General features: G+C 40.6%; 1 protein-coding gene across 1 annotated transcript in view; it reads right to left on the reverse strand.

Moving 5' to 3' along the window:
• Positions 1-23,478, reverse strand: part of LOC107387749 (melanopsin-A) — a 45,785-nt gene extending 22,307 nt beyond the window's left edge. The window contains exons 1-6 of the mRNA XM_015962911.3: positions 23,232-23,478; positions 15,455-15,591; positions 14,841-14,974; positions 5,386-5,589; positions 2,633-2,804; positions 2,252-2,413 (exon numbers count right to left, since the gene is read on the reverse strand). Coding sequence (XP_015818397.3) covers positions 2,252-2,413; positions 2,633-2,804; positions 5,386-5,589; positions 14,841-14,974; positions 15,455-15,591; positions 23,232-23,348 — 926 coding nt within the window. The 5' untranslated portion in view covers positions 23,349-23,478. The remainder of the gene's footprint in view (positions 1-2,251; positions 2,414-2,632; positions 2,805-5,385; positions 5,590-14,840; positions 14,975-15,454; positions 15,592-23,231) is intronic.
• Positions 23,479-24,583: the final 1,105 nt, after the last annotated feature.

A 24,583-nucleotide genomic window follows, 5' to 3' on the forward strand; every position in this document is an offset into this window, starting at 1 on the left:
GAACTTGATGTCAAATTTTCGCCTCCTCTTCGTTTCCGCGAGGTTAAAGTTACCCTCGCGGTCTATCACTGGCAAATCAAAAGTGAGACGGATGACACAACCGCCCCCCGTACTTGCTTGTTACCACATTCCACCCGGCCACAATAAAATACCGGCCATTATTCACCTCCGCCGACTCTGACACCGGCCAAAATATGATACCCGGCCGTTAAATGAATACAGGCCAATACTAGAGGATTTACGGTAGATGCATAATCAGATGTTGCAGCGCTAACATTTTTTATCTTTTTGTTGTATCTTAGGAAGAAAACAATGAGGGATGAGTAAAATTTTGGTAAAAATGTAGTCATTAGGGCAGTTTTGTTAAAAAGGACCTGAGGTCCTAAGAAACCTCTGAGCTGCACTAACACAGATTTTTGATGCATTTTCTCCTGACCTTTTGACCACTTGTTCCAGAAAAACATCCTCATTTATTATCTACTAGATGGTCATCAAAAATGTCATTCAAATAGAGTTTTGTAAATGATTTTAAATATGAGCTTTATTTTGAATCTTTTGGCAAATTAAAGGGAGCATTCTTGTTCTTACCACACAAAAAAGACAAATGAACACACATTAAAACACAATGCTTCCTCTTTTATGTATTAGGAATGCTTATTTATGTCACATGTAGAAGTGGAAAAAGTGTATGCATGTTTTTTTTAAATCTAGTGTGACCCTCTTTGGGCTGTCGTGACAGCTGCTTTCCAATGAACATTCCCAAAAAAGCGTTGCCACTTCCAGGAATCTTGACCCATTTCTCTTCACAGAACAAAAGGAACTCTGGGATGTTGGTGGGCTCGAGCACATGAACTCATCCCTTCAGGTTGTCCCACAACATTTGAACTGATCCTTTATTCTCCAGTTTAAAACTAAACAATGTGTTCTTAGCAGGCTGACCCACATCTTTTGAATTTTGATTTAAATCCTGAGCAGGCCTTCACACTTTTCTAATTGTTCCACAAATCCTCAAAGATTTTTGGTACCATCACAATAATCAAGCTGCAGCAACACACGCTCAGACTAACAATATTACAACTGCAGAGATAAAATAGAGTTGTTATGTAATGTCTGATTTCACCAGATATAATAGCTCTCAAATGAAGGTGACAGTTTTTACAGCAGCAGAGAAAACTTCAGCAAACTGCAGATGAGAGAAGTGTTTATTTTTTTGTTTGTTTGGCAGCTTATGCAATATTTCTACATGCATTTCTATTTGAATGCATGCATTTTTTCTTTGTGGTGGAAAATATTAGCATTATTCTATAGGACTGGTCCAGGGTAAAATGCTAGAAACACTTCTCTCAAGTGACAATCTCCAGCTCATCCTGGAGGATGCCAATGTATATGCAGGTCAGAGAGTAAATAATCATTTCAATTATTCTTTTTTTTAATTATTATTATTTGGGCTGCTTTAAGCTCTCCTCACAGTGGGAAACACCTGGAGAACCTCAAGAGGTTTTCAACCAAGAGGCATCCCACTCAGATACCTAAAGCCGCCCTCACGTCTGGACCGGCTCTACTCTGCCCAGGTGTGGTATAAGTGTCCACATCTGGGCAGCTCTACTCTGAGCTCCCCTAGGATGAAGGAGCTCCGTTTATTCGGCCGGGCTGTATCCCCCTGTAGAGGAAGATAATTTTACCTATTTGGGTCTTGATTTTTGGTCGTGATGTAAATCTCATGACTGTAGGTAAGTGTTAGGATGTTGATGGACCAGTAAATAAAGATGTTGTTGTGAGACTGACCTGGGCAGACAGTGTGGTGTGGGATGTGTGTCTTCAGGGAAATCCTTTAGTTTTAGTTACAGAGACAGACTCATCCAGGGCTTTTCATTGTCTTGCTTTATGGATGCTAGTTTAATGATATGTTTGTATAACTTTCATTGTTTATTTTTAAAATGGTTTACGGTATTCCTCAAGTCCTTTGATGGGGATGAAGTCAATCCTAAATCCTCGCTGTGTCTGTTCTCTGTTCTTGCCTCCAGAACCTGGATCTACCACTTTGAGCACTGCCACCAGTCACTTACAAATGAATGATCTTTGCTTGAAGCAGATTTACTGACATCTTACATCTTAAATGGATCTGAAGTCTACTGTATTAGAAATTAGACCTTACATAGATAAAGTGCTAAGTTTGAGTGGTCATGCAGAGTTTTATACATTGCTTGATGGGACTTATACTACCAAAGTCAACACGGTTGTGGGTTCTTACCCTGAAAACGCAGTGAGGGCTGCACAGGAGTACGGCGCCCAGGAGATGACAAACAGCAAGATGACAATGAATGCGATTTTAGCCATTTTCCATTCACTTCTCAATTTATGGAACTTCTTTGCAGAGTCCCTGGTCCCATGACTGTTGATCTTTGAGATTGCTCTGTAACCACAAACACTTTATTTACAACAGGATTCACAATTTTACCGTATCCTGAAGGTAAGACCAGAATTGCTATCCCGTTACGTAACATTAGTGCTTAGGCTGAGTGTAGCTATAGTGTGATTCAGCAGAAAACCTTGGGAACGGGAAGTCAGGCGCTTGCGATTGTTAGTGTGTGTACTGGAGCATATTTGAGGATATTTGTGTGCATGTACCAACCGCGTTGTGTGTCGAATGGCTCTGAAGATGCGGCAGTAGCAGAAGATGATGATGAAGAGAGGAATAAAGAAAACAAAGGTAAAAAGCAGCATGGTGTAGGAGCGGACTGAAGGGGTGAACGTCATGTAATCCCAAGAACAAGATGTCATCAGACCCTCTGGGACGTAGGCACCTGGGACAGAACAGAAACACTTTGGTGATCGCCATGGAAGTAAAGAGGGCGATTTCTGTTTCATTAGTTGTCGTAAGACATCAAGCTGCATGCACATAGACACACAACTCTACAAGCATCTTCCATTTCAAAATCTGAAGAGCTGTATGGGATGATAACTTCACTTTAAGTCACCACATCAGGTCAAGAAACTATTTGCCTACAATATGACCACATTTCATGAATATTTATACTCCTGCTTTTCATTGATTGAAAACTTTAAAAACCACTTTAATTGGAGAAAACTCAATTAGCTGTTAACATGAACTCAATGATCCCGTAAAGCTGAAAACACCAGATGACCTACAAACACAGATGATGTCAGCTCATAGGTCTTTGAAAATCTTGATTGATCTGATATCAGAATGCTGAGAAATTTCTGAAGATTGATGCTGCTCTATAGTGTATTAAAGCTGTCAAGGGGACACATTATATAAAGCTCAACTTTTCTATCCTTTTGTGCTTTACCGCCTCTGTAAACACTCCAGAAGTGAAAAATGCCTGTCAAACTGTTTTCTGTCAGTGTACCTACAGCAAGCTGTTTCAAAAAGTCCCAGTTTGTGACATCACAAATGGGGAAAATAGAAAGTAGAATAAAGCCACCTCTCACATACAGAAGCAGCAGCTCTACTCCGAGCCTCTCACAGATATTGGAGCTTCTCAGCTTATAGCGGCCTGAGTGTTAGAAGGGGTGGGCGTGGCCAGCTCCAATTTGTCTTCTTAAAGTGACAGAGTCCTGAAACGGCTCATTTTGGAAGCTATTGAAACTGTTCAGAATAAAACCTCTAAGATTGCTTTATGTGAGACTAAGCAAGGCAGCTCTATTTATGAAGAACATTTCATACGCACATGATACATGAACATGTTTTGCATCAACCATAAAACTATTATAACTTATAAAAAGACATTATATGTGTCCTTTAAATGTCATCAGTTGTTAACATTCAATAATTCAATTGAGTTTATTAATATAGCACCAAATCATAACAATTTTCTGGAAACTGGAAACTGAAATCACTAAAATGGATCTCGTCAGTTGGTCATTCAACGCGATTGATAAATTTTTTTCAACGATGAGAACGGGAGAAGGGGCTCCCGGATGCCCCTCCGGGACAGACCCAGCTGGACACATCATGGACTCCTGGAAACAGTGAAACTTGATTCGTTTATCTCAGCTGTCTGTGGAGGACTCCGAAAACGTGTGGATATTTGTGGTGTTGGTGTCAGGTTTCCTGCTGATTGGCATTGGAGGCTACCTGGCTTACCGGAAAATTAACGAGCTGTCGATGAATATTGGCCTGCTCCCGGAGCTCAGAGATGGATTGCACCGTGCTGTGAATTCACAGACTCACATAGTTGTCGAGATGAATCGTAAGCTTGGAACTTTGGCCGAGATTCATTCATTGGCACAAAAGATGGATGCCATCAAGGATTGAGTAGACGAATCAGCACGGATTGGGATAGTTTAATGTCCATTATTGGGATTTTGAGAGATTGAGGACCAAGGAACTGTAAGACAAAGAGGAAATTTTCTCTGTCTGGCCCCAAAACAATTTCTAATCGGAATCTGGTGCCCTTGAGCCTGCAAGGCTCCAACGAAAACTCCCCCCTCAGAAGATATGTGGAATGTGCCATCGCTATGGCAACTCAACTCTGTCTCCTTTCCCAGCCTGGGCGGGACTGCGGGAAGGCCGCTGAATCGTTCCAGGGTCACTGCAGGCCTCCAACCCTCAATTCTCCTCCCCCGTTCAGACTGAGGTTACATGCGCTGCTTATCGTGGCTGCAGGAGCTGAAGTAGGGATAGTCCCAACCCACCACCCCACCTAGTGGACACTTATGTTGTGTTGTCTGAAGTCTGTTGCATATGTTTGAGGTGGTTTTTTTTTTGCAGAGCAAAGCAAAAAACTGTGGAGGGTAACTCTGAAGTGCCTTTTTTCCCCCTACCACCTGAACCAATCCTCATGTAACCCTCTCATCTCTATTAAGGTAGCGTGACTCAGGGTTGCGAATGACCACAGTCACCAATTCTTGTCATGTGTCTTAGCCTATGTATGTCTGATCTCTGAATTGTGTATACTGAAACTCTAATTTCCCTCTGGGATTAATAAAGTATCTTTGATTGATTGATTGATTGATTGATTGAGTCATCATAAGGCACTTCACAAACATGTACTCTATTATGAAATCAGAAACAGGACAAGTTGTTAAAATGGATTTTTGTTGTGTTCCAGGCAGCATTTGTGTTGTGAAGAGTGAAGAAAATTAAAAATAAAACTCTCACAACCGTGGACAACAGCTATATCTAAGAGCACATGAAGTTAAGCCAGATGCAAGACAATAAACGGACCAGAGTTTAGGAAAAAGGCGTAGAAGACCATATTCTAGTTTCAGCCTGCATGCAAAACTGTGAGCCATCATATTTAAAAATTAACAGGTATTATTTGTTTCTCAGGAAACTTACTCTTTAAATAATTACCAATTGACAGTGGAAAAAGACCAGGATAGTTCAACTTGTGTGTGTTTGAACTGAGTGGAACTCACTCCAACCAAAGAAGGGCGGCAGGCTCCAGCCCATGGAGTAGATCCAGGCAACGGCCACAAAGCCAAAAGCTTTTTTATGAGACATCGCCCCGAGAGAGGCCAGAGGCCTGGTGATGACCACGTATCGGTCCACTGCTATCACCATCAGTGTCATCATGCTGCAGATACCAAACAAGGCTCCACAGAAGGCGTACAGCTCACAACCTTCCCAACACAGAAGGACAAACATGTTAGCATAAATAAAGGAACAAAGGGAGATTGTGTTTGTCTTGTTCTAATTTGATTTTCTATTTCATGGTTTGACTGATAGACTTGATGAAGTTTGTGTTGCTTTCATGATGTTTGATCTTATTTCATGTTTTTCCATCACTGCCTGTTTTCTAAGAGGTTTTCTGCTCCCTTGCACACCAGATTTCAATTTACCACACCTGCTTTTTGTTTTTCATTTCCCATAGTTTGATTTGTTTTTTCAGAGATCCTTACCCAAGCTTCTGTGACCTAATCTTGAAGGGGGTGGGGGTTATGTCACTGGTTAAACCAAAAAAAAAAAAAAAAAAAAACGTTATTTGCACATCTATTATTCAAAACATATTAAAAAGGCTAAATAATATTCATCCACACTGTGCAGTAGAATTGTTCTTGAAAGTTGTCTCAGAATTAATTATAAAGTACATGGATATTTATGTTCCTGATGCTTTAAAAATGGTTTATGAAGGGTTTATAATAAGTATTTTCTATAAACAAATCTTTGTACACGTAAATGTTGTAAATGATTAGTTATCTTTAACATTATTTTTATTCAGACTCTTATGACCAGTTTTACTTCTTATGTTATCTGAAGGTTATAATATTTTTTCTGGATGAAGGTTAAATCATTTGAACAACTGTAAATTAATTTTGATTTCAAAGTAGAAGGGTGCAGGTGTAGTATTTTTTATTGTTTTACTTAAAAAAATATCTCATTATTCACCATATCCAACTTTCCTCAGCGGTTCAGATTATTATTGAGTTGCCCCTGCTCTAATACCACATTATTTTAGATGGGAAGGAAAAGGAAAAAAATAAATAAATACTGAGGTCATGTTCTACTTCTGTCTGAACAAAATACAATACCGTTCCCTCACGAAACACATTTTTCTACTATTTGGTTAATTTGTTTGTATGTTTTAGTCTAATTTAATTTCTGCACATGTAAACTAAGCATACAAGCCTTTCATGTGACGCCACGGTCTGGAACAAAGAGACTCTGGCTTGTCTGGAAACATGATTACCACCAGAAAACAACAAGGAACACTATTGTTTAGATGTATATTTCATGTATTAATTTTTTGTAAACACAGCTTTTTCTGTCCTTGCTGGACACCACATTTCGTGGTGCACAGTGATCTATTGTTTTGATCAAAAAATGGACTTTCTGATTGGTCCTGTAGGTCAGGGGGCAGGACGTCACTGAATGCATGACAGATTGCTTCCTGTCTGGAGCACATCTGACTGTGTTAATCAACAAACGTGATTTTATTTATTTAAAACTACATTAAACAGAACAGCCATGAGTACATGCAGCATCTCAAACATCTGAGCACAAAATGCACAAATCGTGCAGATGTGAGAATAATTTATATCTGCTGAAGAATCAGATCTGCTGTTTAACCTTCCTGAACGTAAAAGACACACACACACACACACACACACACACACACACACACACACACACACACACACACACACACACACACACACACACACACACACACACACACACACACACACAGACACAGACACACACACACAGACACACACACACAGACACACACACACACACACACACACACACACACACACACACACACACACACACACACACACACACACACACGGTAAGTCAATACTCTACAGTCTGAAGGTTTGACATATTTAAAAAATTTCAAAACTTCCCTTGAGTCTTTAAAAGTGTTTGCTTACATCTATACTTTATTCTCATCTGGCATTCTGGGGTCACTGAGGCTCAGTAAGTCAAGCTCACTTGAGCCTAGAATCTTCAAAAAACAAACACTGACAGTTCAATTTGAAGGAGACTTCTGGACACAAAGTCAAATATCTTTAGGAAGCAGTTCCCTTCAGTGGAAGCCCCTAGGCTTCAGCAAGCTGCCATGTGGGGCTTTGTGAGCCTGTTATAAATGAAAGTCGGCAGTTTGGATGTGTGAACTGGAGTCTGTTCATATCAAGACTTTGCATTTCCAAGGTGGAAAAGGAACTGTCAAAAGGAGCCTCTTCTTCCTCTCAGTATATCAGATATAAACACGAAAGCCTTGTGTTTCATTTATTATTACATCAACGCAACAAATGTTTAAAGGTCAAAACGTAACATGAAAGGCCCAGCATACCTTCATGCAGAGCAGACATTAAACTAAGCTTGTCTCATACTGACGATGGAGTTTAGTTGTTTGGGTCCCGTGGTCAAACGAGTGAAATAGGAACATGATTATGATAGTAATGCTGTTGTATCAGAGATGTTTTAGTGCCAGGCAGCAAGCTGGGTTCTAGGTAGGATTAAAGAGGGTTTTTCTTATCATCCAACTAGGAGAGTTTTTTAATGCTGTATAAAGTTATAGTAGACCTCATCTGGAGTACTTTTAACAAGTCACTCATGGGGAGAGACATTAACAATTTCTTGAAAAGGACAAAAGTAACGAAGCTGGTTCCTCACACGAAAAATAACAAATGACTGCTAGTCTAGAGTCACTTTGGTGTATTTTGCTTGCACAAAATACACCAAAGTGATTTACTGACTGAGTTTGAGCCACTTTTGTATTTGCTGAGGTGGCCATCTTGAATTAGATTCATTGTCAGAGTTTGAATGAAATCTGTCCTTTCTTCCATTAGAGGTTTTACATCAAACAAACAAACAAAAAAAACATACTTTCCCACCTTTTGGGTGATGGCAGAAATCAAATTCCTCTGGGGATGGAAGCTGCTTGTGACCAAAACAGAACATAACAAAATCTCCCTCAGCTTCATTGTGCATTCTTCCATACTGCTGAATATTTGTAGGAGTCTGATCCAGACTATTGTTCATTTTGTTTTCACTCAAACTTGATCAATTGATCAGCTGCTACAACCTCAGGCCATGAGTGTGTGATCAGCATCGACCTGTCACCCCCCTCTCCCAGCATCAGATGACATCTCAAGTGCATCTCTAGTGAAAACGCACCAAGCAAAATAATTCTCATGAAATCAAATATCACAACATTTGAGTGTCTGTTTGACATCTAAAGCTTGAAGGGAACTCAGACGAGCTCCAAAGTAAAAGCAGATGTTCTGGAAATAGTCAAAATGTCTCTGTATAAAATCAGCACATTCTTAACTCAACATACATAGTTTATGCTCAACTTTTCAGACATGAGAGCAAAACACTCAAACTGTCACACAAATATTAACATGTTGCAGATGTGAATATTAAAAGTAGGAGTAGCTCAGGTTTTTCAGACTGGTTAAACATGCTGATGATTTCTGAGATGCTTCAAACTGGTGAGCTGCATCTCCTCCTTTAACTGAGCTGCAGAACTTGAGAACTTTTTAGAACAACTGAAGCTAAATGAAAAGCAATTGTTGTACAAACCAAATATTAAAGATGAGCTGCATTCTCATGCTTACACCAGATATGACAATATCGGGCTGCATGGTGGCGCAGTGGTTGGGCTGCATGGTGGCGCAGTGGTTAGCACTGTTGCCTCGCAGCATGAAGGTTGCAGGTTCGAAACTCAGCTCGGCTGCAGCCTTTCTGCGCGGAGTTGTGTGTTCTCCCCATGCATGCGTGGGTTTCCTCCGGGTACTCCGGTTTCCCCCACAGATCATAACATGTCCTATAGGTTATAAATTGTAAGTCGCTTTGGATAAAAGCGTCTGATAAATGAATAAACACAACACTGTGTATGACTCATCTTCGCTTCTCATCTAGTTTTCTGGGGTTGAACCGTAACTGGCAACAGCCATGAAACCCAAACTCACAGGGGGGTGAAGTAGTAACTTTTTGTTTAGAAACTTTGCTACAGTACCCAAATCTGGCCACAGAATGTCATTGTTACTGTATTATTACATATGGTTAGCACCTCTTCTTGCCTTACCCCCAAATTCCACTACCTCCGCTCCGCCCCCGCCTTCCGCAGCCGCTCGCTTCCAAACTCAATTTTTACTGGTACCCGCTCTACAATGGCTCCGCTCCGGTGCGGAGACCTGAGGTGCGCAAACAAGCATGCGCGGGATTTTCGAGATCTTGCGATACAGTCCGAGCAATGAACGCGGAAGTTATATCCAAACACCCGTTGTGTGGGAGAAGCATCGAAATGAACTGTTTAATCTGCCCATCATTTGTGTTGAGAGATCAGCAGTGTTTGGATAAACAAAGTGTGACTACTTTGATAGTGGAAACTGTATTTATGGCTTACTTTTGTGCATCTAAAGTTCAGCCGCCATTGATAGGTGTTAAAAGTTGTTAAACCTGTGCATATGAGACAAAAAACACTTTTTGTTTATCGATTTATTGTGAAATAACGGAAGTTGTGCTTGCTCCCATTCCTGTTGGGCGGTTGTGATTCCTGTCCATTGACTGCGGAGGTGCTCCGGCGTCCGGCAAAAATAGGATCAATTCTATTTTTGCCGGACGCCGGAACAGAGGGCGGCGCACTGCGCCGCACTGCCGCAGCACGGCCGCAGTAGTGGAATAGCTCCGAATGACTACAACGGGACCGATTTTGCTGCGGAGTTCGTGCCGGAGCGGAGCGGAGGTAGTGGAATTTGGGGGTTATGCTTCACTGCCTTTATTTTTCATGGTTTTATTTCAGACTCCATGATGAATGTTATTTTGGTTCATGCGTTGAAGAACAAATCAGGGAAAGTAGGCAGCTCAGACAATTACTGGCCCATTGCTCTTGCAAACATGCTCTCTAAAGTTTTTGAGCAAATACTGCTGACAAGATTGGCCAAATTGATACTGTGTACTGAAAATAAATCAAGATTTAAACCTAAACATGGCACAGCCGAGCTGGAGAGGTAGGGACAGTGCAGGTGTGCAGTGGTGTTTCACTATATTGTAGGCTTGTGTGAAGAACCACCAGCACCCACGAACATGATGGTTCTAACCATTGCTTCATATTTACAGCACTAAAACTTTGTTTGGGTCTCAGATACAAAGGAATGTAGAGGAAAGAAAGAAAGAAAGAAAGAAAGAAAGAAAAAGAAAGAAAGAAAGAAAGAAAGAAAGAAAGAAAGAAAGAAAGAAAGAAAGAAAAAAGTATCCTTTCTGTGTGTGTAGGGTGATGTTAATGCGTAATCAGAGATGACCACAAAAGATTTACAGAAGTGGTTGTAGAATGATATTCCAGGGAGATGTTGGGATAATGGTTTTGTGCACATGAGACCGTATCTGATGCACATTAGAAATCTGACAAGAAGCCTTTGTCTTTAAATCAAAACCATGAGATGAACACTGAAAACAGAAGATCCAGTATGCACCAATAAATCGCTGCTCTGCTGCAAAGTTAGTTTTCAGACCAACCTTGTTGCTGATTAAAGTCCTTTAAACTTGACCTCATCCTGTGAGCTGATTTCTCAATTTTGGACACAAAACCCTGTTGTAAACCCTGATTTGAAGTTTCTACAGACTTCTGAAAAAGGACCTCCTACTGTGATTTGAGTCATGTCCTGTTCTTGATCTTGAAAATAACGTGAGGTCAACGACAGAATTTATAAAATGTAGAAAAAGATGCTCCTCTCTGTACAAAGATTTAAATTACTCCAAGATAAAATGTACATTTTGAATAAAAAAGCTTTGAATCATGGGTGTATAGATTCATCCCCACCAATGTCAAGAGCAAATCTATGTCAGTGCTTTGAATATTTTCCAATCATGAACAACAAAACTACATTTAAACCTTTCTTTGTCTTCATGTTCCTGCAGGCTGCAGATGCAGGTAAATCTAAGCTGCACACAGCAACACATTATTAGAGCAGAACAAAATTAAAACTGTGAAATGCTGACACGTTGAGAGGATGGTTTGGACCCAAAATGCAGTTACACAGGATGACACGAGGCAGGAGTTGATATAAAGAAAAAGTCCTTTATTGTAGGATGAACAAAAATAAGTCCAAAAAGGCAGGGAGCCAAAATCCAAAAATCCAGAGCATGAGAACAGAGCTCACCTATAGCACAAACTGGGGACGGGACAGGAAGCTCACACAGAGCACCAAAACAACACTGACAAACAACAATGGACCGACAAGACAATGAGAAACAGACAGGGCTTTATAGACTGGGGCATAATGGGAGGCAGATGAGCTGCAGGTGTGTGGGGAGAGAACCAGGTGAAGGCAATAACTAATCAGGGAGGAGGAGCAGGAAGGAGCAGGGGAGGACACTGGACCTGACTGGGGAAGGACACACACACACACACACACACACACACACACACACACACACACACACACACACACACACACACACACACACACCTAGCTGAGAAGGACATACACAAAACTGAAATAATAGACCTATAGAAATATGGTGGGGAGGCCAAGAGAACATGAAGAAAACCAGAAGGGAGCTGGGGACAAAAAGGCTGGAGCTACAACTGGAGGGGCTGGGGATGACCTGAAGGGCAACAAACAGAAGACACATAAATGAGACGCAGACAAAGGACACATGAGGGCACTATGAGACACAAAAGGGGAATCTAGAGAGGGATGGAGGACATCAGGAGACACATGGGGAAAGACGCAGACACAGACCATGACAAATGCTGCATCGTGAGTTGATGTATTTTATGAAATTCTGTCATGTTTGGCAAAAAAATGTAGTGTCTGTAATCTCTCTGAAAAAAAAGGTTTTAATCAAATGTTTTGGTTTCCAGCAAACCTTTTACTCATACAAAGCTCTGTTTGGATTAGTTCCTTTCTAAGTGGTGGACAAACTTGGGCTGGACTCATCTGACCTGAAATCACATATTTACCCTTTGTGTTGCTCTAATTGCCATTGATTGCATTTATTCACAGCAGAGGAGATTTTCAAAAGGGTTGGTTTGAAACATAATTCTGTTGGAGAAAGCCTTCACATCTCCTTTGCTGATATTACTGGTAAATCAAAATGTATTGCAACTTCAAAGTCGCACAGTTACTGAATAGCTCCTGATGCATTTTTGAATTTTGACTGAATAAGGAAAACAAATGTAAACCAGAATCTGCCCTTTGTAAGAGGCAGCTGTTTGGGTGGGTGGGTGGTTAATAAAACAAATCTGAAGAGGCAAATTGACTGCTGTCGTCAAGGTCAGACAAAAAGGTGATGGAAGGAGGTTTACATAACTGCACTGAAAAGGCTAAATGCAAGAACCTGTGGAAATTATAACATGTCTCCATAAAAACGTAGCAAATAAGTTATGATTTAGGCTGAAGTAAATATTACTGTAAAGTATAGCAGTGCTGTAATAAAGGTTTACAAATCTGTGATTGCTGTGTTTGTTGAGAGTCGCCTGTTTAAAACCATGCCACCATCATTCAGACGGGTTAAAGTCCATCCTATGATTAAGCTCTTCTAAAACCTTAATATTAATTTTATTGTTTTTAATCACTCAGAAGTGGACTTGTAGTGTCTTGTGTTGTTATCCGGTTGCAAGGCTGTTTTTAAAGCACTTTGGAGTTCTCTGATTCAGGAAGTGCAGGTCATCATCATTTTTCATTTAAGCTTTAGGTGATGAACTGATTGTCAGACATTTTAGAATTCATGGTTTCATCAGTGACAGCAAGGCAATGAGGTCCTGAAACAGCAAAGCAGCTCCAGACCATTACACTACCACCACCATGTCTTACTGTTGGTGTTCCTTTTCTGAATTAAAGAGAGAATAAAAAAAATTAAAAAAAATTACTGCTTTCCTGTGGGTTATGGGACTAAGTTTAAGGTTTGGTTGTATGTCTTCCAGGGTAGTGCCCCGCCATACTTGGCTGCGTTATTAAAATAGCATACCCCTTCATGATCTCTTCGCTTGGCTGAGCAAGAGCTGCTGATTGTCCCATGCTCTAGGCACAGGTCTAGAGGTGATCGGGCTTTCTCTGTCTTGGCTCCTGCTCTCTGGAATGAGTTGCAGTTTGTTATTAAACTTTCGCCATCACTGCAGGTTTTTCAGAGTTGCTTGAAGACTCATTTTTATCGTTTGGCTTTTATGTAACATGTTTTTTTAACTTCATTGTCTGTGTTCTAATCCATCTGTTTGTAATGCTGCTTTTATTGTTCATTGCGTTGTGTTCTTTTATGATTTAGGTGAATGTCATATTCAGCGACTTGGGCAGTGGAAGGTGCTATTTAAAAGCACACTTGGCAGTTTTGTTTGCTTTTAGCAATTCTCAGTGGCCAAAGCGAAAGTGAAACTTATCTTGCTGTGCGTAATCTAACTATTGAAATGTCTTCTCAGCCTTCTTTGTTTTTTACAAGAGTGATTAATCACTAAATCAAACAAATCAGCTGTGTTCATGGTCTAAAACGTGAAGGAAACGTGCTGGAAGCAGACTGCAGCTCCAGGCAGGCCAATTACATCAGAGGAGGAGAAACAGCCAGCTGCTACCACTTCAACTTTAGATCAAACTACCAGAGTCCCAAAACGAAAAACACCATTTGAAGTCACCGACAACCAAAGACATTTGGACCTAGAAAATAGTGACTGGTGTTGAGCTCTATCTCGTTTCCTCTGGTAAGTTGGGTTTCTGATTTCGGCAGAAGCGTCTCAGGGAAGAGGGGAGGGGTGAGTGTTGGTGACCGTGTTTGCGTTCAAAACCTAGCTTGTTCTGTAGATTCGTTATAACAGCTTTTAGATTGATCTAGTTTGCTCGTGAGCACACTGAGACCCCTCTGATCATAAATCAAGCGTATTGAACATGTTGGAACGCCTTTGTTTGGTTTTTGAGGATAAACAAGTGTGCTGACTGTTGAATGTTGCCAATCAGAAAGTGAGGTGACAGAGACAAGCTCCTCATCCGCCATGTTTGTTTACTCAGACGTCCCATTTTTCTCTTGCAATATGCATCTGACAGCAGACTATCCGTGTTTGCGATCAGTTCATGTGTATTGTATAGTTTCTGCTGTGTGGCCACACACCACACACTGGATGTAAAAATAGTCTGACAATTTAAACATCTGCTTGTTGAACTAAACCTAAAAAGGGTCTTATTGTCTGGATCTGGGTGTAGCTGGTGAACATGAGCTCACAGTTGATTCATGATTTAACATGGGGTACTTACTTTCTCAGACAGGACCAGGTTGGTAGATGTTTTCTTTTAAGAAATTAAGTATTTATTTAAAAAATGCATTTTGCATTTACTCGGGCTCTTCATCTGTTTGCTGAGCTGAAACAATTAAATATGTGCAGGGACAAAACCAGCTTCCCAGCCCTGCATGTATCAAGTTAAAAGGTTACCTTTCTTTCCAAATATCCACTGTTTGTGCATGCTGGTGATGAAGAAGATGGGCGTCTGTGTGAGACACATGAGGAAGTCTGTCACTGCCAGATTAATGATAAAGACGTTCGAAGGTGTCCGAAGGCTCCGGCTTCTGCAGATGATCATGCAAACACACACTTCTGTTCAAACACTTCCAAAAGACAATGAATAACTTAACCATGATGCATCAAAATGCAATGTATTCACAAAGATGAATATGCAATAAAGCTGCTAATCGTAAATGAAAGGCCTACAGCACTCCTTCAAGGGAAGCCTGTCAGCCACATACTGTTTAAACTATGCTATGACGGTTTAGTTTTGAAGAAGACAATCTTGTGGGATCAGTCAGATGTCTATTGGAAATGACTTCACACTACTAACACACAAAAGTTTTGCTTAGTATTTGTAAAATTGGCTGTGTTGTGGTCATTTTGAATCAGATGAATTCCAAATGTGAATCAGCCGTAAACTTAGATCCAATTATTACATCCTTGAAGTTTTATTCAAATCTGTTCAGTGGTCGATGAGATATTTTGTTAAAAGGAAGTTTAAAAAGCAAGAAATATCAGGCCATAAGATTAAAATGATTCACCTGCTGAAAGCATAAATGACCAGGAAGTTTCCCAGCATTCCTGTGATTCCCACAGCCAGGATGACAACTCCGATGGTGTAGTGAGCGTGATCCGGGACATTCACAGTTGGAAAGGGATGACCAGGTAGAATGGCACTCTGGGTGCAGAAAAACAGACAGAGCTTTTCTCATTTAACTCTTAATAATCAAGTGGAAAAAATATTTACTGGTTTCACAGCAAAAAGATAAAACAGGAGTTAGTCAGTGACAGTGAGGGGATGGAGATACAACAGGAACAGTTTGTTTAGTTAATATTATTATTGTTTGTTTTAATCATTAAACAAAGACCACTAATTATCAACATTTTCTCACACAGCTATTATGGAACTGTCCCTCAAATACATCCGTCTTATAGCCTTGATGGCTGACAAACAATAAAAAGAGGTGAAATTAATTAAAATAAAGTGTTTGTTCTTTTTCACTGAGAAGCAACAAAATGTGATTTCAATTATGCAGGATTAGCCCTGCGCTTTTTATTTTTTTAAACAAAAAATATCTTCTTAGTTAACATTTGCCATGAGAGAAAATCCAAACTGAGAAAGTTAATATATAGTTATACTGGGACTTGTTTTTCTCTTTTATGTTTTCTTCTCAGGAACTCTTCAGGAAACAATGATCAGAGAGTTTAATGTGGAAACAAAGGATGGATCTGTGCTTTAATGCCAGATGTTAATTTATAAGTGACAGTTTGAAAATAAAACAACTTGTAATTCAGCGTGAGGATTCTAAATGAACAGTTTCTCATTTTAAACAGAAACATTCTTAGAAAAGTGAAATTTTTTCTGAAAAATGTTTTATGAAGGAGAGGTTTTCACATAATAGTTAACACATTTTTGTTTTACTGAGTTCCAGCACCTGATGAGATACCACTCACACCAGAAGTCACTCCAGAGACACACTCCTTATACCGTAAATCCTCTAATATTAGCCTGTATTTAATTAACTGCCGGGTATCATATTTTGGTCGGTGTCGGAGTCGGCGGAGGTGAATAATGGCCGGCTTTTTGTGGCCGGGTGGAATGTGGTAACAAGCAAGTACGGGGGGCGGTTGTGTCATCCGTCTCACTTTTGATTTGCCAGTGATAGACCGCGAGGGTAACTTTAACCTTGCGGAGACGAAGAGGAGGCGAAAATTTGATATCAAGTTCAAAGAGAACGTGCTGATTATGCTGCAGAACACTCTGGGGAGCAGTAGCAGGGGTTGTATGAACTAGTCACTAGTCGACTTCACTGCTCTATAGTGACTTTTTATGCCTGTCATCGACTAGTCGCTTTGACGTGATAATGACCGGCAAGATGCAGTCCTCGGAAAAGACAGCAGCCTGCTGTCAGCAGGTGACAAGCTCCTGCGCGTCGGGGGGCAACGCGTTGTGCCAGAGCGTCGGTACTGACACCCGCCGTAAAACGGACATTTAACCAAATTGTGACGTTTCCCTCTTGCAATTTAACCTTCCCCTCACCCCAATCCTAACCTTAACCAGCGTGCGCATGCAAAGGTCTGATCGTTGACGCGCTCCAGACATCTGCGTCCTGAGCACGGCCACAGTAACATTATCCTTTTATGTTTTCTGTCTTTTATTCTTTTATTTGTGCCTGATGCGTTTCACTGCTGTGGATCGGGGCGCATTACCTGTTTTGCCCTCGGTGACGCATCTAACTGATGTGGCCAGTGAGCACTCTGCTGTTTTTGCGGTCGGTAGATCTTTTAGAACTGCAGTTCAAAGGTAACTCATAAGGTGAATATGTATGAACCCAGGTAGCAGTTTTTCTTTAGGATTGAGAGGAGATGCAGGAAGATAATAAACAGGCAGGACAGAAAAATAGTCAAATAAAAACAAGTTAGCTTTTGTACCTGGTGGTTGCAACAAACAGACACCATTGAAGGTAATCAGAAGTGAGGAACAGAAAATGAAATAATTATTTTAATGTTTAGAGCAGCAGGAACTCCGAGAGGCTGCAGGTGCATCAGTTTGCTGCTGCTGCGCAGGGGGAGTGGGGGGGGGGGGGGGGGGGGTGGCTGAAGCAGAAACTACCGTTGTTAAAAGAAATGTGTTTAACTTTGAAAATGTGGGCGCAATTTTAATTGTCAAAAACTCCAGCGAACCATTAGTTTATTTTGCTCAAATTGAGGCCTGCCTCTAATTCTGGTCCTCCTTCCAATAAAGGCCTGGAGCTTGATGAGCTTGTGTCAAATACAGGCCCGGGCCTGTATTCGAGGATTTACGGTATACTCCTCACACACTGTATACACTCCTCCCAATAAGGTGTTTTGTTTGTCTCTGAGTGTGCTTGATTTAAGCAGATGGTTATCCCTCCACACTCAGATGCATACTCACACATCTTCACCAAGACTTTCTCTGCTGAGCTACTTCTCTCAGTATTTAACAGAAACACACACACACACACACACACACACACACACACACACACACACACACACACACACACACACACACACACACACACACACACACACACACACACACACACACACACCTGGATTGCGATGTATATTTCTGTGTGTTTGTCCAACATCAGCTTAAGAGCTCCAGCCTGATCCTGCTAAACAGAGGACATTTAAATGCAACAGTGTGACAAAGGTCATCATGAAAGACAATGAATGCAAAGATCACCAGCTGTATTACTGAATGGGAGCAAGTTTAAATAAATGTATGTGTGGAATGTGAACAAATCAAAGTCTAGCCTTACATCATCATCTTTTCTTCTTTTGAACTCCTTTCTGATCCCATGTCCTTTTCGCACAGGTTTCCCTTTTGCCCACCTTGATCTTTCCATCTTCCCAGCTGCTTTCCAGACCTCCCTACCTATATCTCAGAAATCTCTTGATCATGTCCTGCCTTCTTCCTCTGTTTCCTCTCAGGCTGCCCATCTCCGTGCTTGAGCAGCTCAAGTCCGGATTATTGTTGATCATATGGCAGACGGGGCAGAAAGGGTGTATTCAGCTGCGTGGGGACATATCTTCTGATTTATGTGTTTTTTGTTTTTACCATGATAAATGTATAGCTATTCTTCTATTTACACTCTTTTTCAAATTAAATAAAATATGAACTGCACTATAATAAAAATGTACCATATCTGAAGGTCTTGCCTTCCTTGAAGCCATCCATATGCCTCCTTCCCTCTCAGAATTTTAACCCAAAGTGATCATGTGTGTTTTGTGAATATGTCTCTATCAAATCTTAGCTCTATATCTTTAAAATTAAATGTATTGTAGCCTTTTTTGAGTTTTTAAATGCTGATTAGCTGTGACAGCACCTTAAATTGGGTCAATTCCAAAATTTAATCAGCTGCAATGGATACTTTAAGAGTTTCATAATAATCCATCCATGAGCCATTTTACACACACAACACACACACACACACACACACACACACACACACACACACACACACACACACACACACACACACACACACACACACACACACACACACACACACACACACACACACACACACACAGGGAGGTACAACCATGATCGTCTGCTTGGTGATAATAATCAGTAAAACGGTTTGTAACAAAAACATTCCGGATTATCTTGGTCTGTCAGTTTTCCTCTGCATAGCACAGAACAATGGTTACAATACATTCTGTTTTTTTCATAGTCTGTCTGCCGCTGCCTTGTCATGTTTCAAACTCTGAGTGGGCTCATCACAAATATGTAGATTCGATATATATATATATATATATATATATATATATATATATATATATATATATATATATATATATATATATATATATATATATATATGAGGGGGCAGTATGATTACACCACAGATTGTTGCATGCACTTCCTAATGTGACCACTGGAGGTCCTCTGATTGGAAACAAAAGTCTGAGCTGATATTTTATTTCTCCTTTTAGGAAACATTCATGCACATCCATCAAGATGCAAAGTAATTTGTTCAAAAATCTGCTAAAAACTGCAAATATTATTAATTTTCTGAGCTAAAAGTAAAGAAGTCACATTTCTAAAAGCACTTATAAATCTCCTCCAACACTTCCTCCTGAGATGTTAATCATTTTCAGATTGCATGCAACACATACATAGTGCAAAGCTGTCGTTTCATAATTCATTATTTTAAGTCATGTCAGTTATATCCTGTGAAATATCCTCTTTCATTTATGTGTTTACTGCGCTGCAGTATTCTGTGTTCTTTAAGTAATAATGTTCTTTATTTGTTCAGACGCATTAACCCTCTGGAGGCAGGCATTGCAGATTAGCAACATTAAAACCTACCTACCTGGTTCCTCCACATACGTATTTCATGAGCATTTTTTAACTCAGAAGTACCCCTGAAGGACTTAGGTGTTCGTCCTTTTATCAAAACTTATTTTTAGCCTGAGACAGTTAAAATACTGAGTGCTGCATAAGGAACACAACTGATGTTTGCAGAAACAGCCACAGCCCAAGTCTAATCTTTGTACATGAATTAAGGTTTGGACAAAATAAACGTGTCTGTTAAATGTGTGGGACACTCATTACATTTGCAGTAGTCTGAATGCCTTGTAAGTTGTAAAAAATGTATACACTACTTCCAGGAAGTAGAAGTGTCCCATATCACAGCTGAGCTTCAGAAAACAAGTTTTGGAGTCTCATTTCCTGAAATTTAGACTTCTCGCCTTGGATTGGATAACAACAACATGACTCTACTACAAACTTGCAATGCTGATGTTTTATCTCTACAATAGGGTTGTCACGGCAACCGGTGTAGCGGTAAACCCCGGTAAAAAAGTTGACAATAATAATAACCGTCTTGTTTTTAAAAAAATATATCTCGGTGGAGTACCGTGGCTGCGGTGTAGGCGCGGTGACCTTTACCAGCCACCGTATCATCTGCTGAAGTTGCCGGTGGCACGTGCGCACCTTGATGTTTACAACCAAAACTTTCTTGAAGCTAAAGCTGAAATAATGGCAGTGCTCAGGACATTTTTTATCCCTCAAAGAAGAGAAAGTGGGAAGTATGGGCATGTTTTGGATATTTGAAGAATGCCAAGGGACAGTTGATAGAAGACGGCTATCCTGTTTGCAGCACGTGCAAAAAAAGTGCCTGTGAAAGGCAGCAACGCTTCAAATCTCATGACACATCTGCGTGACCATCACCCACAACTCTACAGTCAACGCAAGGCAAGTTAGCGTTAGCGTTTTAGCTAAAATGCATGATCTGAGGATTTGGGTTGAGGGAGAATGCAACGAGTCGCTATATAAAGCAGCCACAGCGCCGCTACCTGCATATAAACCGTGTCGCGGACACCCCCATATTGAAATGACGCTATGCATTACGGGGCTCCCAGGGGCAGATAAGAGTTGGTCTCTCTCTGAGAATAATTATGAATTTAACAATGATTACTGCCTGATGACATTTTCCCACATCTGCAAAGCTCACTGGAAGGACACAAACCGAGGACAATATTTTCCTGATATAGGGTTTATTACTCAAGTAAGGGTAAAAAAAAGTATCTGATTAGAAGGCTACTTGAGTACTGAGTATCATCTGATCTAATTTTTTTAAATGATGACATCAAACAGACAAAAAATAAGAAGTTATGGGCAAATATTGGTATTTTAAAGACTAAAGGGGAAAAATGTAAACAAATAAACAACATAATTACAAAATAGGGCTGCACGATATTAGGAAAACCTGCAATATTCGATAACAGTGCTTAATATTGCGATATCGATATTACTCACGATAAATGAACAAATACTAAAGTATGACCTCAGTACAAAGTGCGTTCGTTAATCTGAGCCAGCATGACGAACAAGGGAAGGGAGCGGCAGCGGAGAGCGGGGCGGAGCGGAGCGGAGATAGTGGAATTTTGGGGTAAGGGTCTAAGTAGGGGGAGGGCGAATTACGTGAACAGACCCATCTGATTGGCCGCATATCAGAAGGTCTGCATTTGATTGGTCAAATAATACTTCCGCGTAAAAAACAGAGCTGGTTTACAAAAAGTTGATGTATGACACGGATGGAAATGTTTGAACCAAACATTTATCGCCGTTTTTGACGTGCTTTGCAATGGGCCTATCGCACGTCCTGTTATCGCGATGACGATATTTTTCGATATATTGTGCAGCCCTATTACAAAATAACAAATTGTAGGCAAAATTTAGACACAAACTGAGGACAATATTTCCTGATATACAGGGTTTATTTAGTTTCCTGAAAATTTAACATGTTTAAAAAAATGCCGCGATAATACCGAAAACCGTGATAATTTTGGTCACAATAACAGTGAGGTTAAATTTTCACACCGTGACAACCCTACTCTACAAATAACACAAGCCTGGAGGAGCTTCTGCTGTGTGATGAAGCTGCTAATGCTAATGATTAGCCTAAACTAGTCGAGATGTCCTTTGCTGTGTTTGGTATGCTAAACCAACAACAGCCTTCCTCGCCATGAGTCAAGATGGGTGATGAGTGAGTCCATCCAGATGACAGCGAGACAAAGTTTTGTTGTCTATTTTCTGTCGGATGCTAATCAAGGAGATATGTGTAGGAGACCATTTCATGTTCAGCCTGCATCTTAAACTCAGTGACTGATCATAATCATTAAAATGTTTTTTCAGTGTTCCATGTCTTAAAAAACTAATTAACACATTCATTAAGATTTAAAGAAAATCTCATAATGACCACCTGCTTATTTTGGACAGTTAAAATGAATGCATTACTTTCTTTCATGAGTAAACCCTTTCATTACTGTGCCTGCACCGATATCTAAACATGCAGAAACTATTTGGTCGAGAGAGAAGAGCAGCCGAGTCTTTGGAGATAAGGAAAACTTTAAAGAAGAATGTAAAAAGAGGTTTTCATCATTTTAGAGAGAAGGCCCATCTGTCTCTGCTGAATCTGCCTCCAGGCTCTTCTCCAGTATCCACGTTCTCCCATTATAAACATCAGACCCAAAGAGCTGAAGCTTGCTGGTTTGACCTTTAAAGTCAGAACCAGAACCGAACCACTCTCACTTGTAGGACTGAAGTCACAGCAGGCATATCATCATCCTTCCAATTATTTCATCTGTCTCATATCGCTGTTATCTAATGTCTGTCTGGGCTCCTGCAGAGCAAGAGCTGAATACGTGTATTTTCTTTTTGTATTCTATATGAGGCACATCTCAGGGATGGACATGGTGAAGGATTTCCCTAAAGGCTGTGGGTAAACTAATCCTGCTCTCAGACAGAGGGAGACACTGGTCTGATTCCAGAAAACCTGACAAAACAGTATATTAACCTGGCAGAACTCCAAGATGAAGCAAAGACATTTAAATTAAGGTAACACACATGCAGTTATATTGATGTCCTAGGTTAAAATCCGAGAGCACGAAGCTGCAAACTGACAACATGACGAAAATGTGACCAACGCCTGTTGATGCATTTTAGAAGGAACATGTTTCAGTAGAGGGATTATTGGACCACATGAGCAAATGTTCCTAAATGTACCACAAAGCCTCAGGAAACACTCAAAATAAATCCATATAACACGTGTTTGGAAACCACAGTAAAAGCCGCCTTCATTCAGGTGAGATGATGAATGAACAGAGCTGAGAGGAAGGAATAAGTCGTTCATTCATTCATTAACGCGGGTTTTACGCGGCCGCACCAGCATTTGTTGCGCTTCTTAAGCGCGCAAAATATCTCCAGCCACGCCAAATTTAAATGTGATGTCTGGGGAAGAAACAATCAGCTAAATGAAATAAAACTCATGGACTTACAGCTGGAGCGGCTGGAGACACCTCCGTGAGCCGGTTGATGGAGCTGATATTCCAGGGTGACCGGGCAGTCGGGTCCGGTGTCGGGACGAGCGGTCCGATGTGGAGCCGAGAGTCCATCTTCAGACGGAGTAGAAACAGGCTGCGTGTGTCTGAAGTTCAGATGAGAGGGCTGGAGTCTAGATGAGTTGGAGTCCAATCATCATCATCACCCAGCTCTCCTCTCTCATCCTCCTCCCTCCACACATTTGTTGGGCGGTGGGAACCTCTCTCTCTCTCTCTCTCTCTCTCTCTCTCTCTCTCTCTCTCTCTCTCTCTCTCTCTCTCTCTCTCTCTCTCTCTCTCTCTCTCTCTCTCTCTCTCTCTCTCTCTCTCTCTCTTTCTCTCTCTCTCCCTCTCTCTCCTTCTCGATGCCTCTCTCCACCACTACCACTGTCAGCAGATTTCCGTGTGGACATTCACAGAAACTCACTTTATTTTATTTATTCACTCAGCTGAAGAAGTAACGCATTTCTTTCCTTTGCAACATCGACCATTCCACATCTCTCTCCTCATTTTTCATTCCAAGATGCGTAAAAGGCTCAAAGTTACCCCATCTGTGGAGCACAACTGTTTTAAAAGGGGATTACATGTGTGACACGTTTTAACTTGGTTGGTGCTATATGGTAAATTGTATGTTTATGGTGATGCGCTGGAGAGATTTCAAGGGATTTAAAAAATGTTAAAGAAAAGTAAATAAAATTAAACAGCCACAAATATCCTAAACAGTAAAACGTAAAACCCACTTTTCTTTTTTCTTGCACAGATGTGACTAACCCTTTGATGCATGAATTATGAAATCTTCAACCATGATTTTTTAAACGATTTTTTCATTCATTCAGGTGTGAATGACACACATATTTTTATAACATTTAATTTACACATAGTTTATTACATGTCCACCTCAGTGGACAGCATGCATTCTGAACATGAAATAATTGGCTTGACTTACTGAAGTCCAAATGGAGGGGCTCAAATGCAATAAAGTCTTCAACAGCTGTGCTTAATAGCAAAAATAAATAAATAAATAACAATTTTGAGTACCTGTCCACTGTAGTGACCATTATGCATCAAAGGGCTAGGGTGATGTGAAGTTGTGAATATTTAGGGAATACTGTACAAAAAGGGCAGAACTAAACCCGCAGAAATATAAAGTAAAGCACGCACAAACAAAATGATTACATTGTGTGTTTTTAGGTTTGATTCGGACAGATTTACAGCATTGTGATCTCAGGGCCGGAAAGACGGATGAAGAGCAAGTGACCCAGAGTGAAGGGGACATTAAAAAGCAGCTGTGGTTATGCTGATGTAGCTCA

This window comes from Nothobranchius furzeri, chromosome 16, assembly GCF_043380555.1.
Source record: "Nothobranchius furzeri strain GRZ-AD chromosome 16, NfurGRZ-RIMD1, whole genome shotgun sequence".
Lineage (NCBI taxonomy): Eukaryota > Metazoa > Chordata > Actinopteri > Cyprinodontiformes > Nothobranchiidae > Nothobranchius > Nothobranchius furzeri.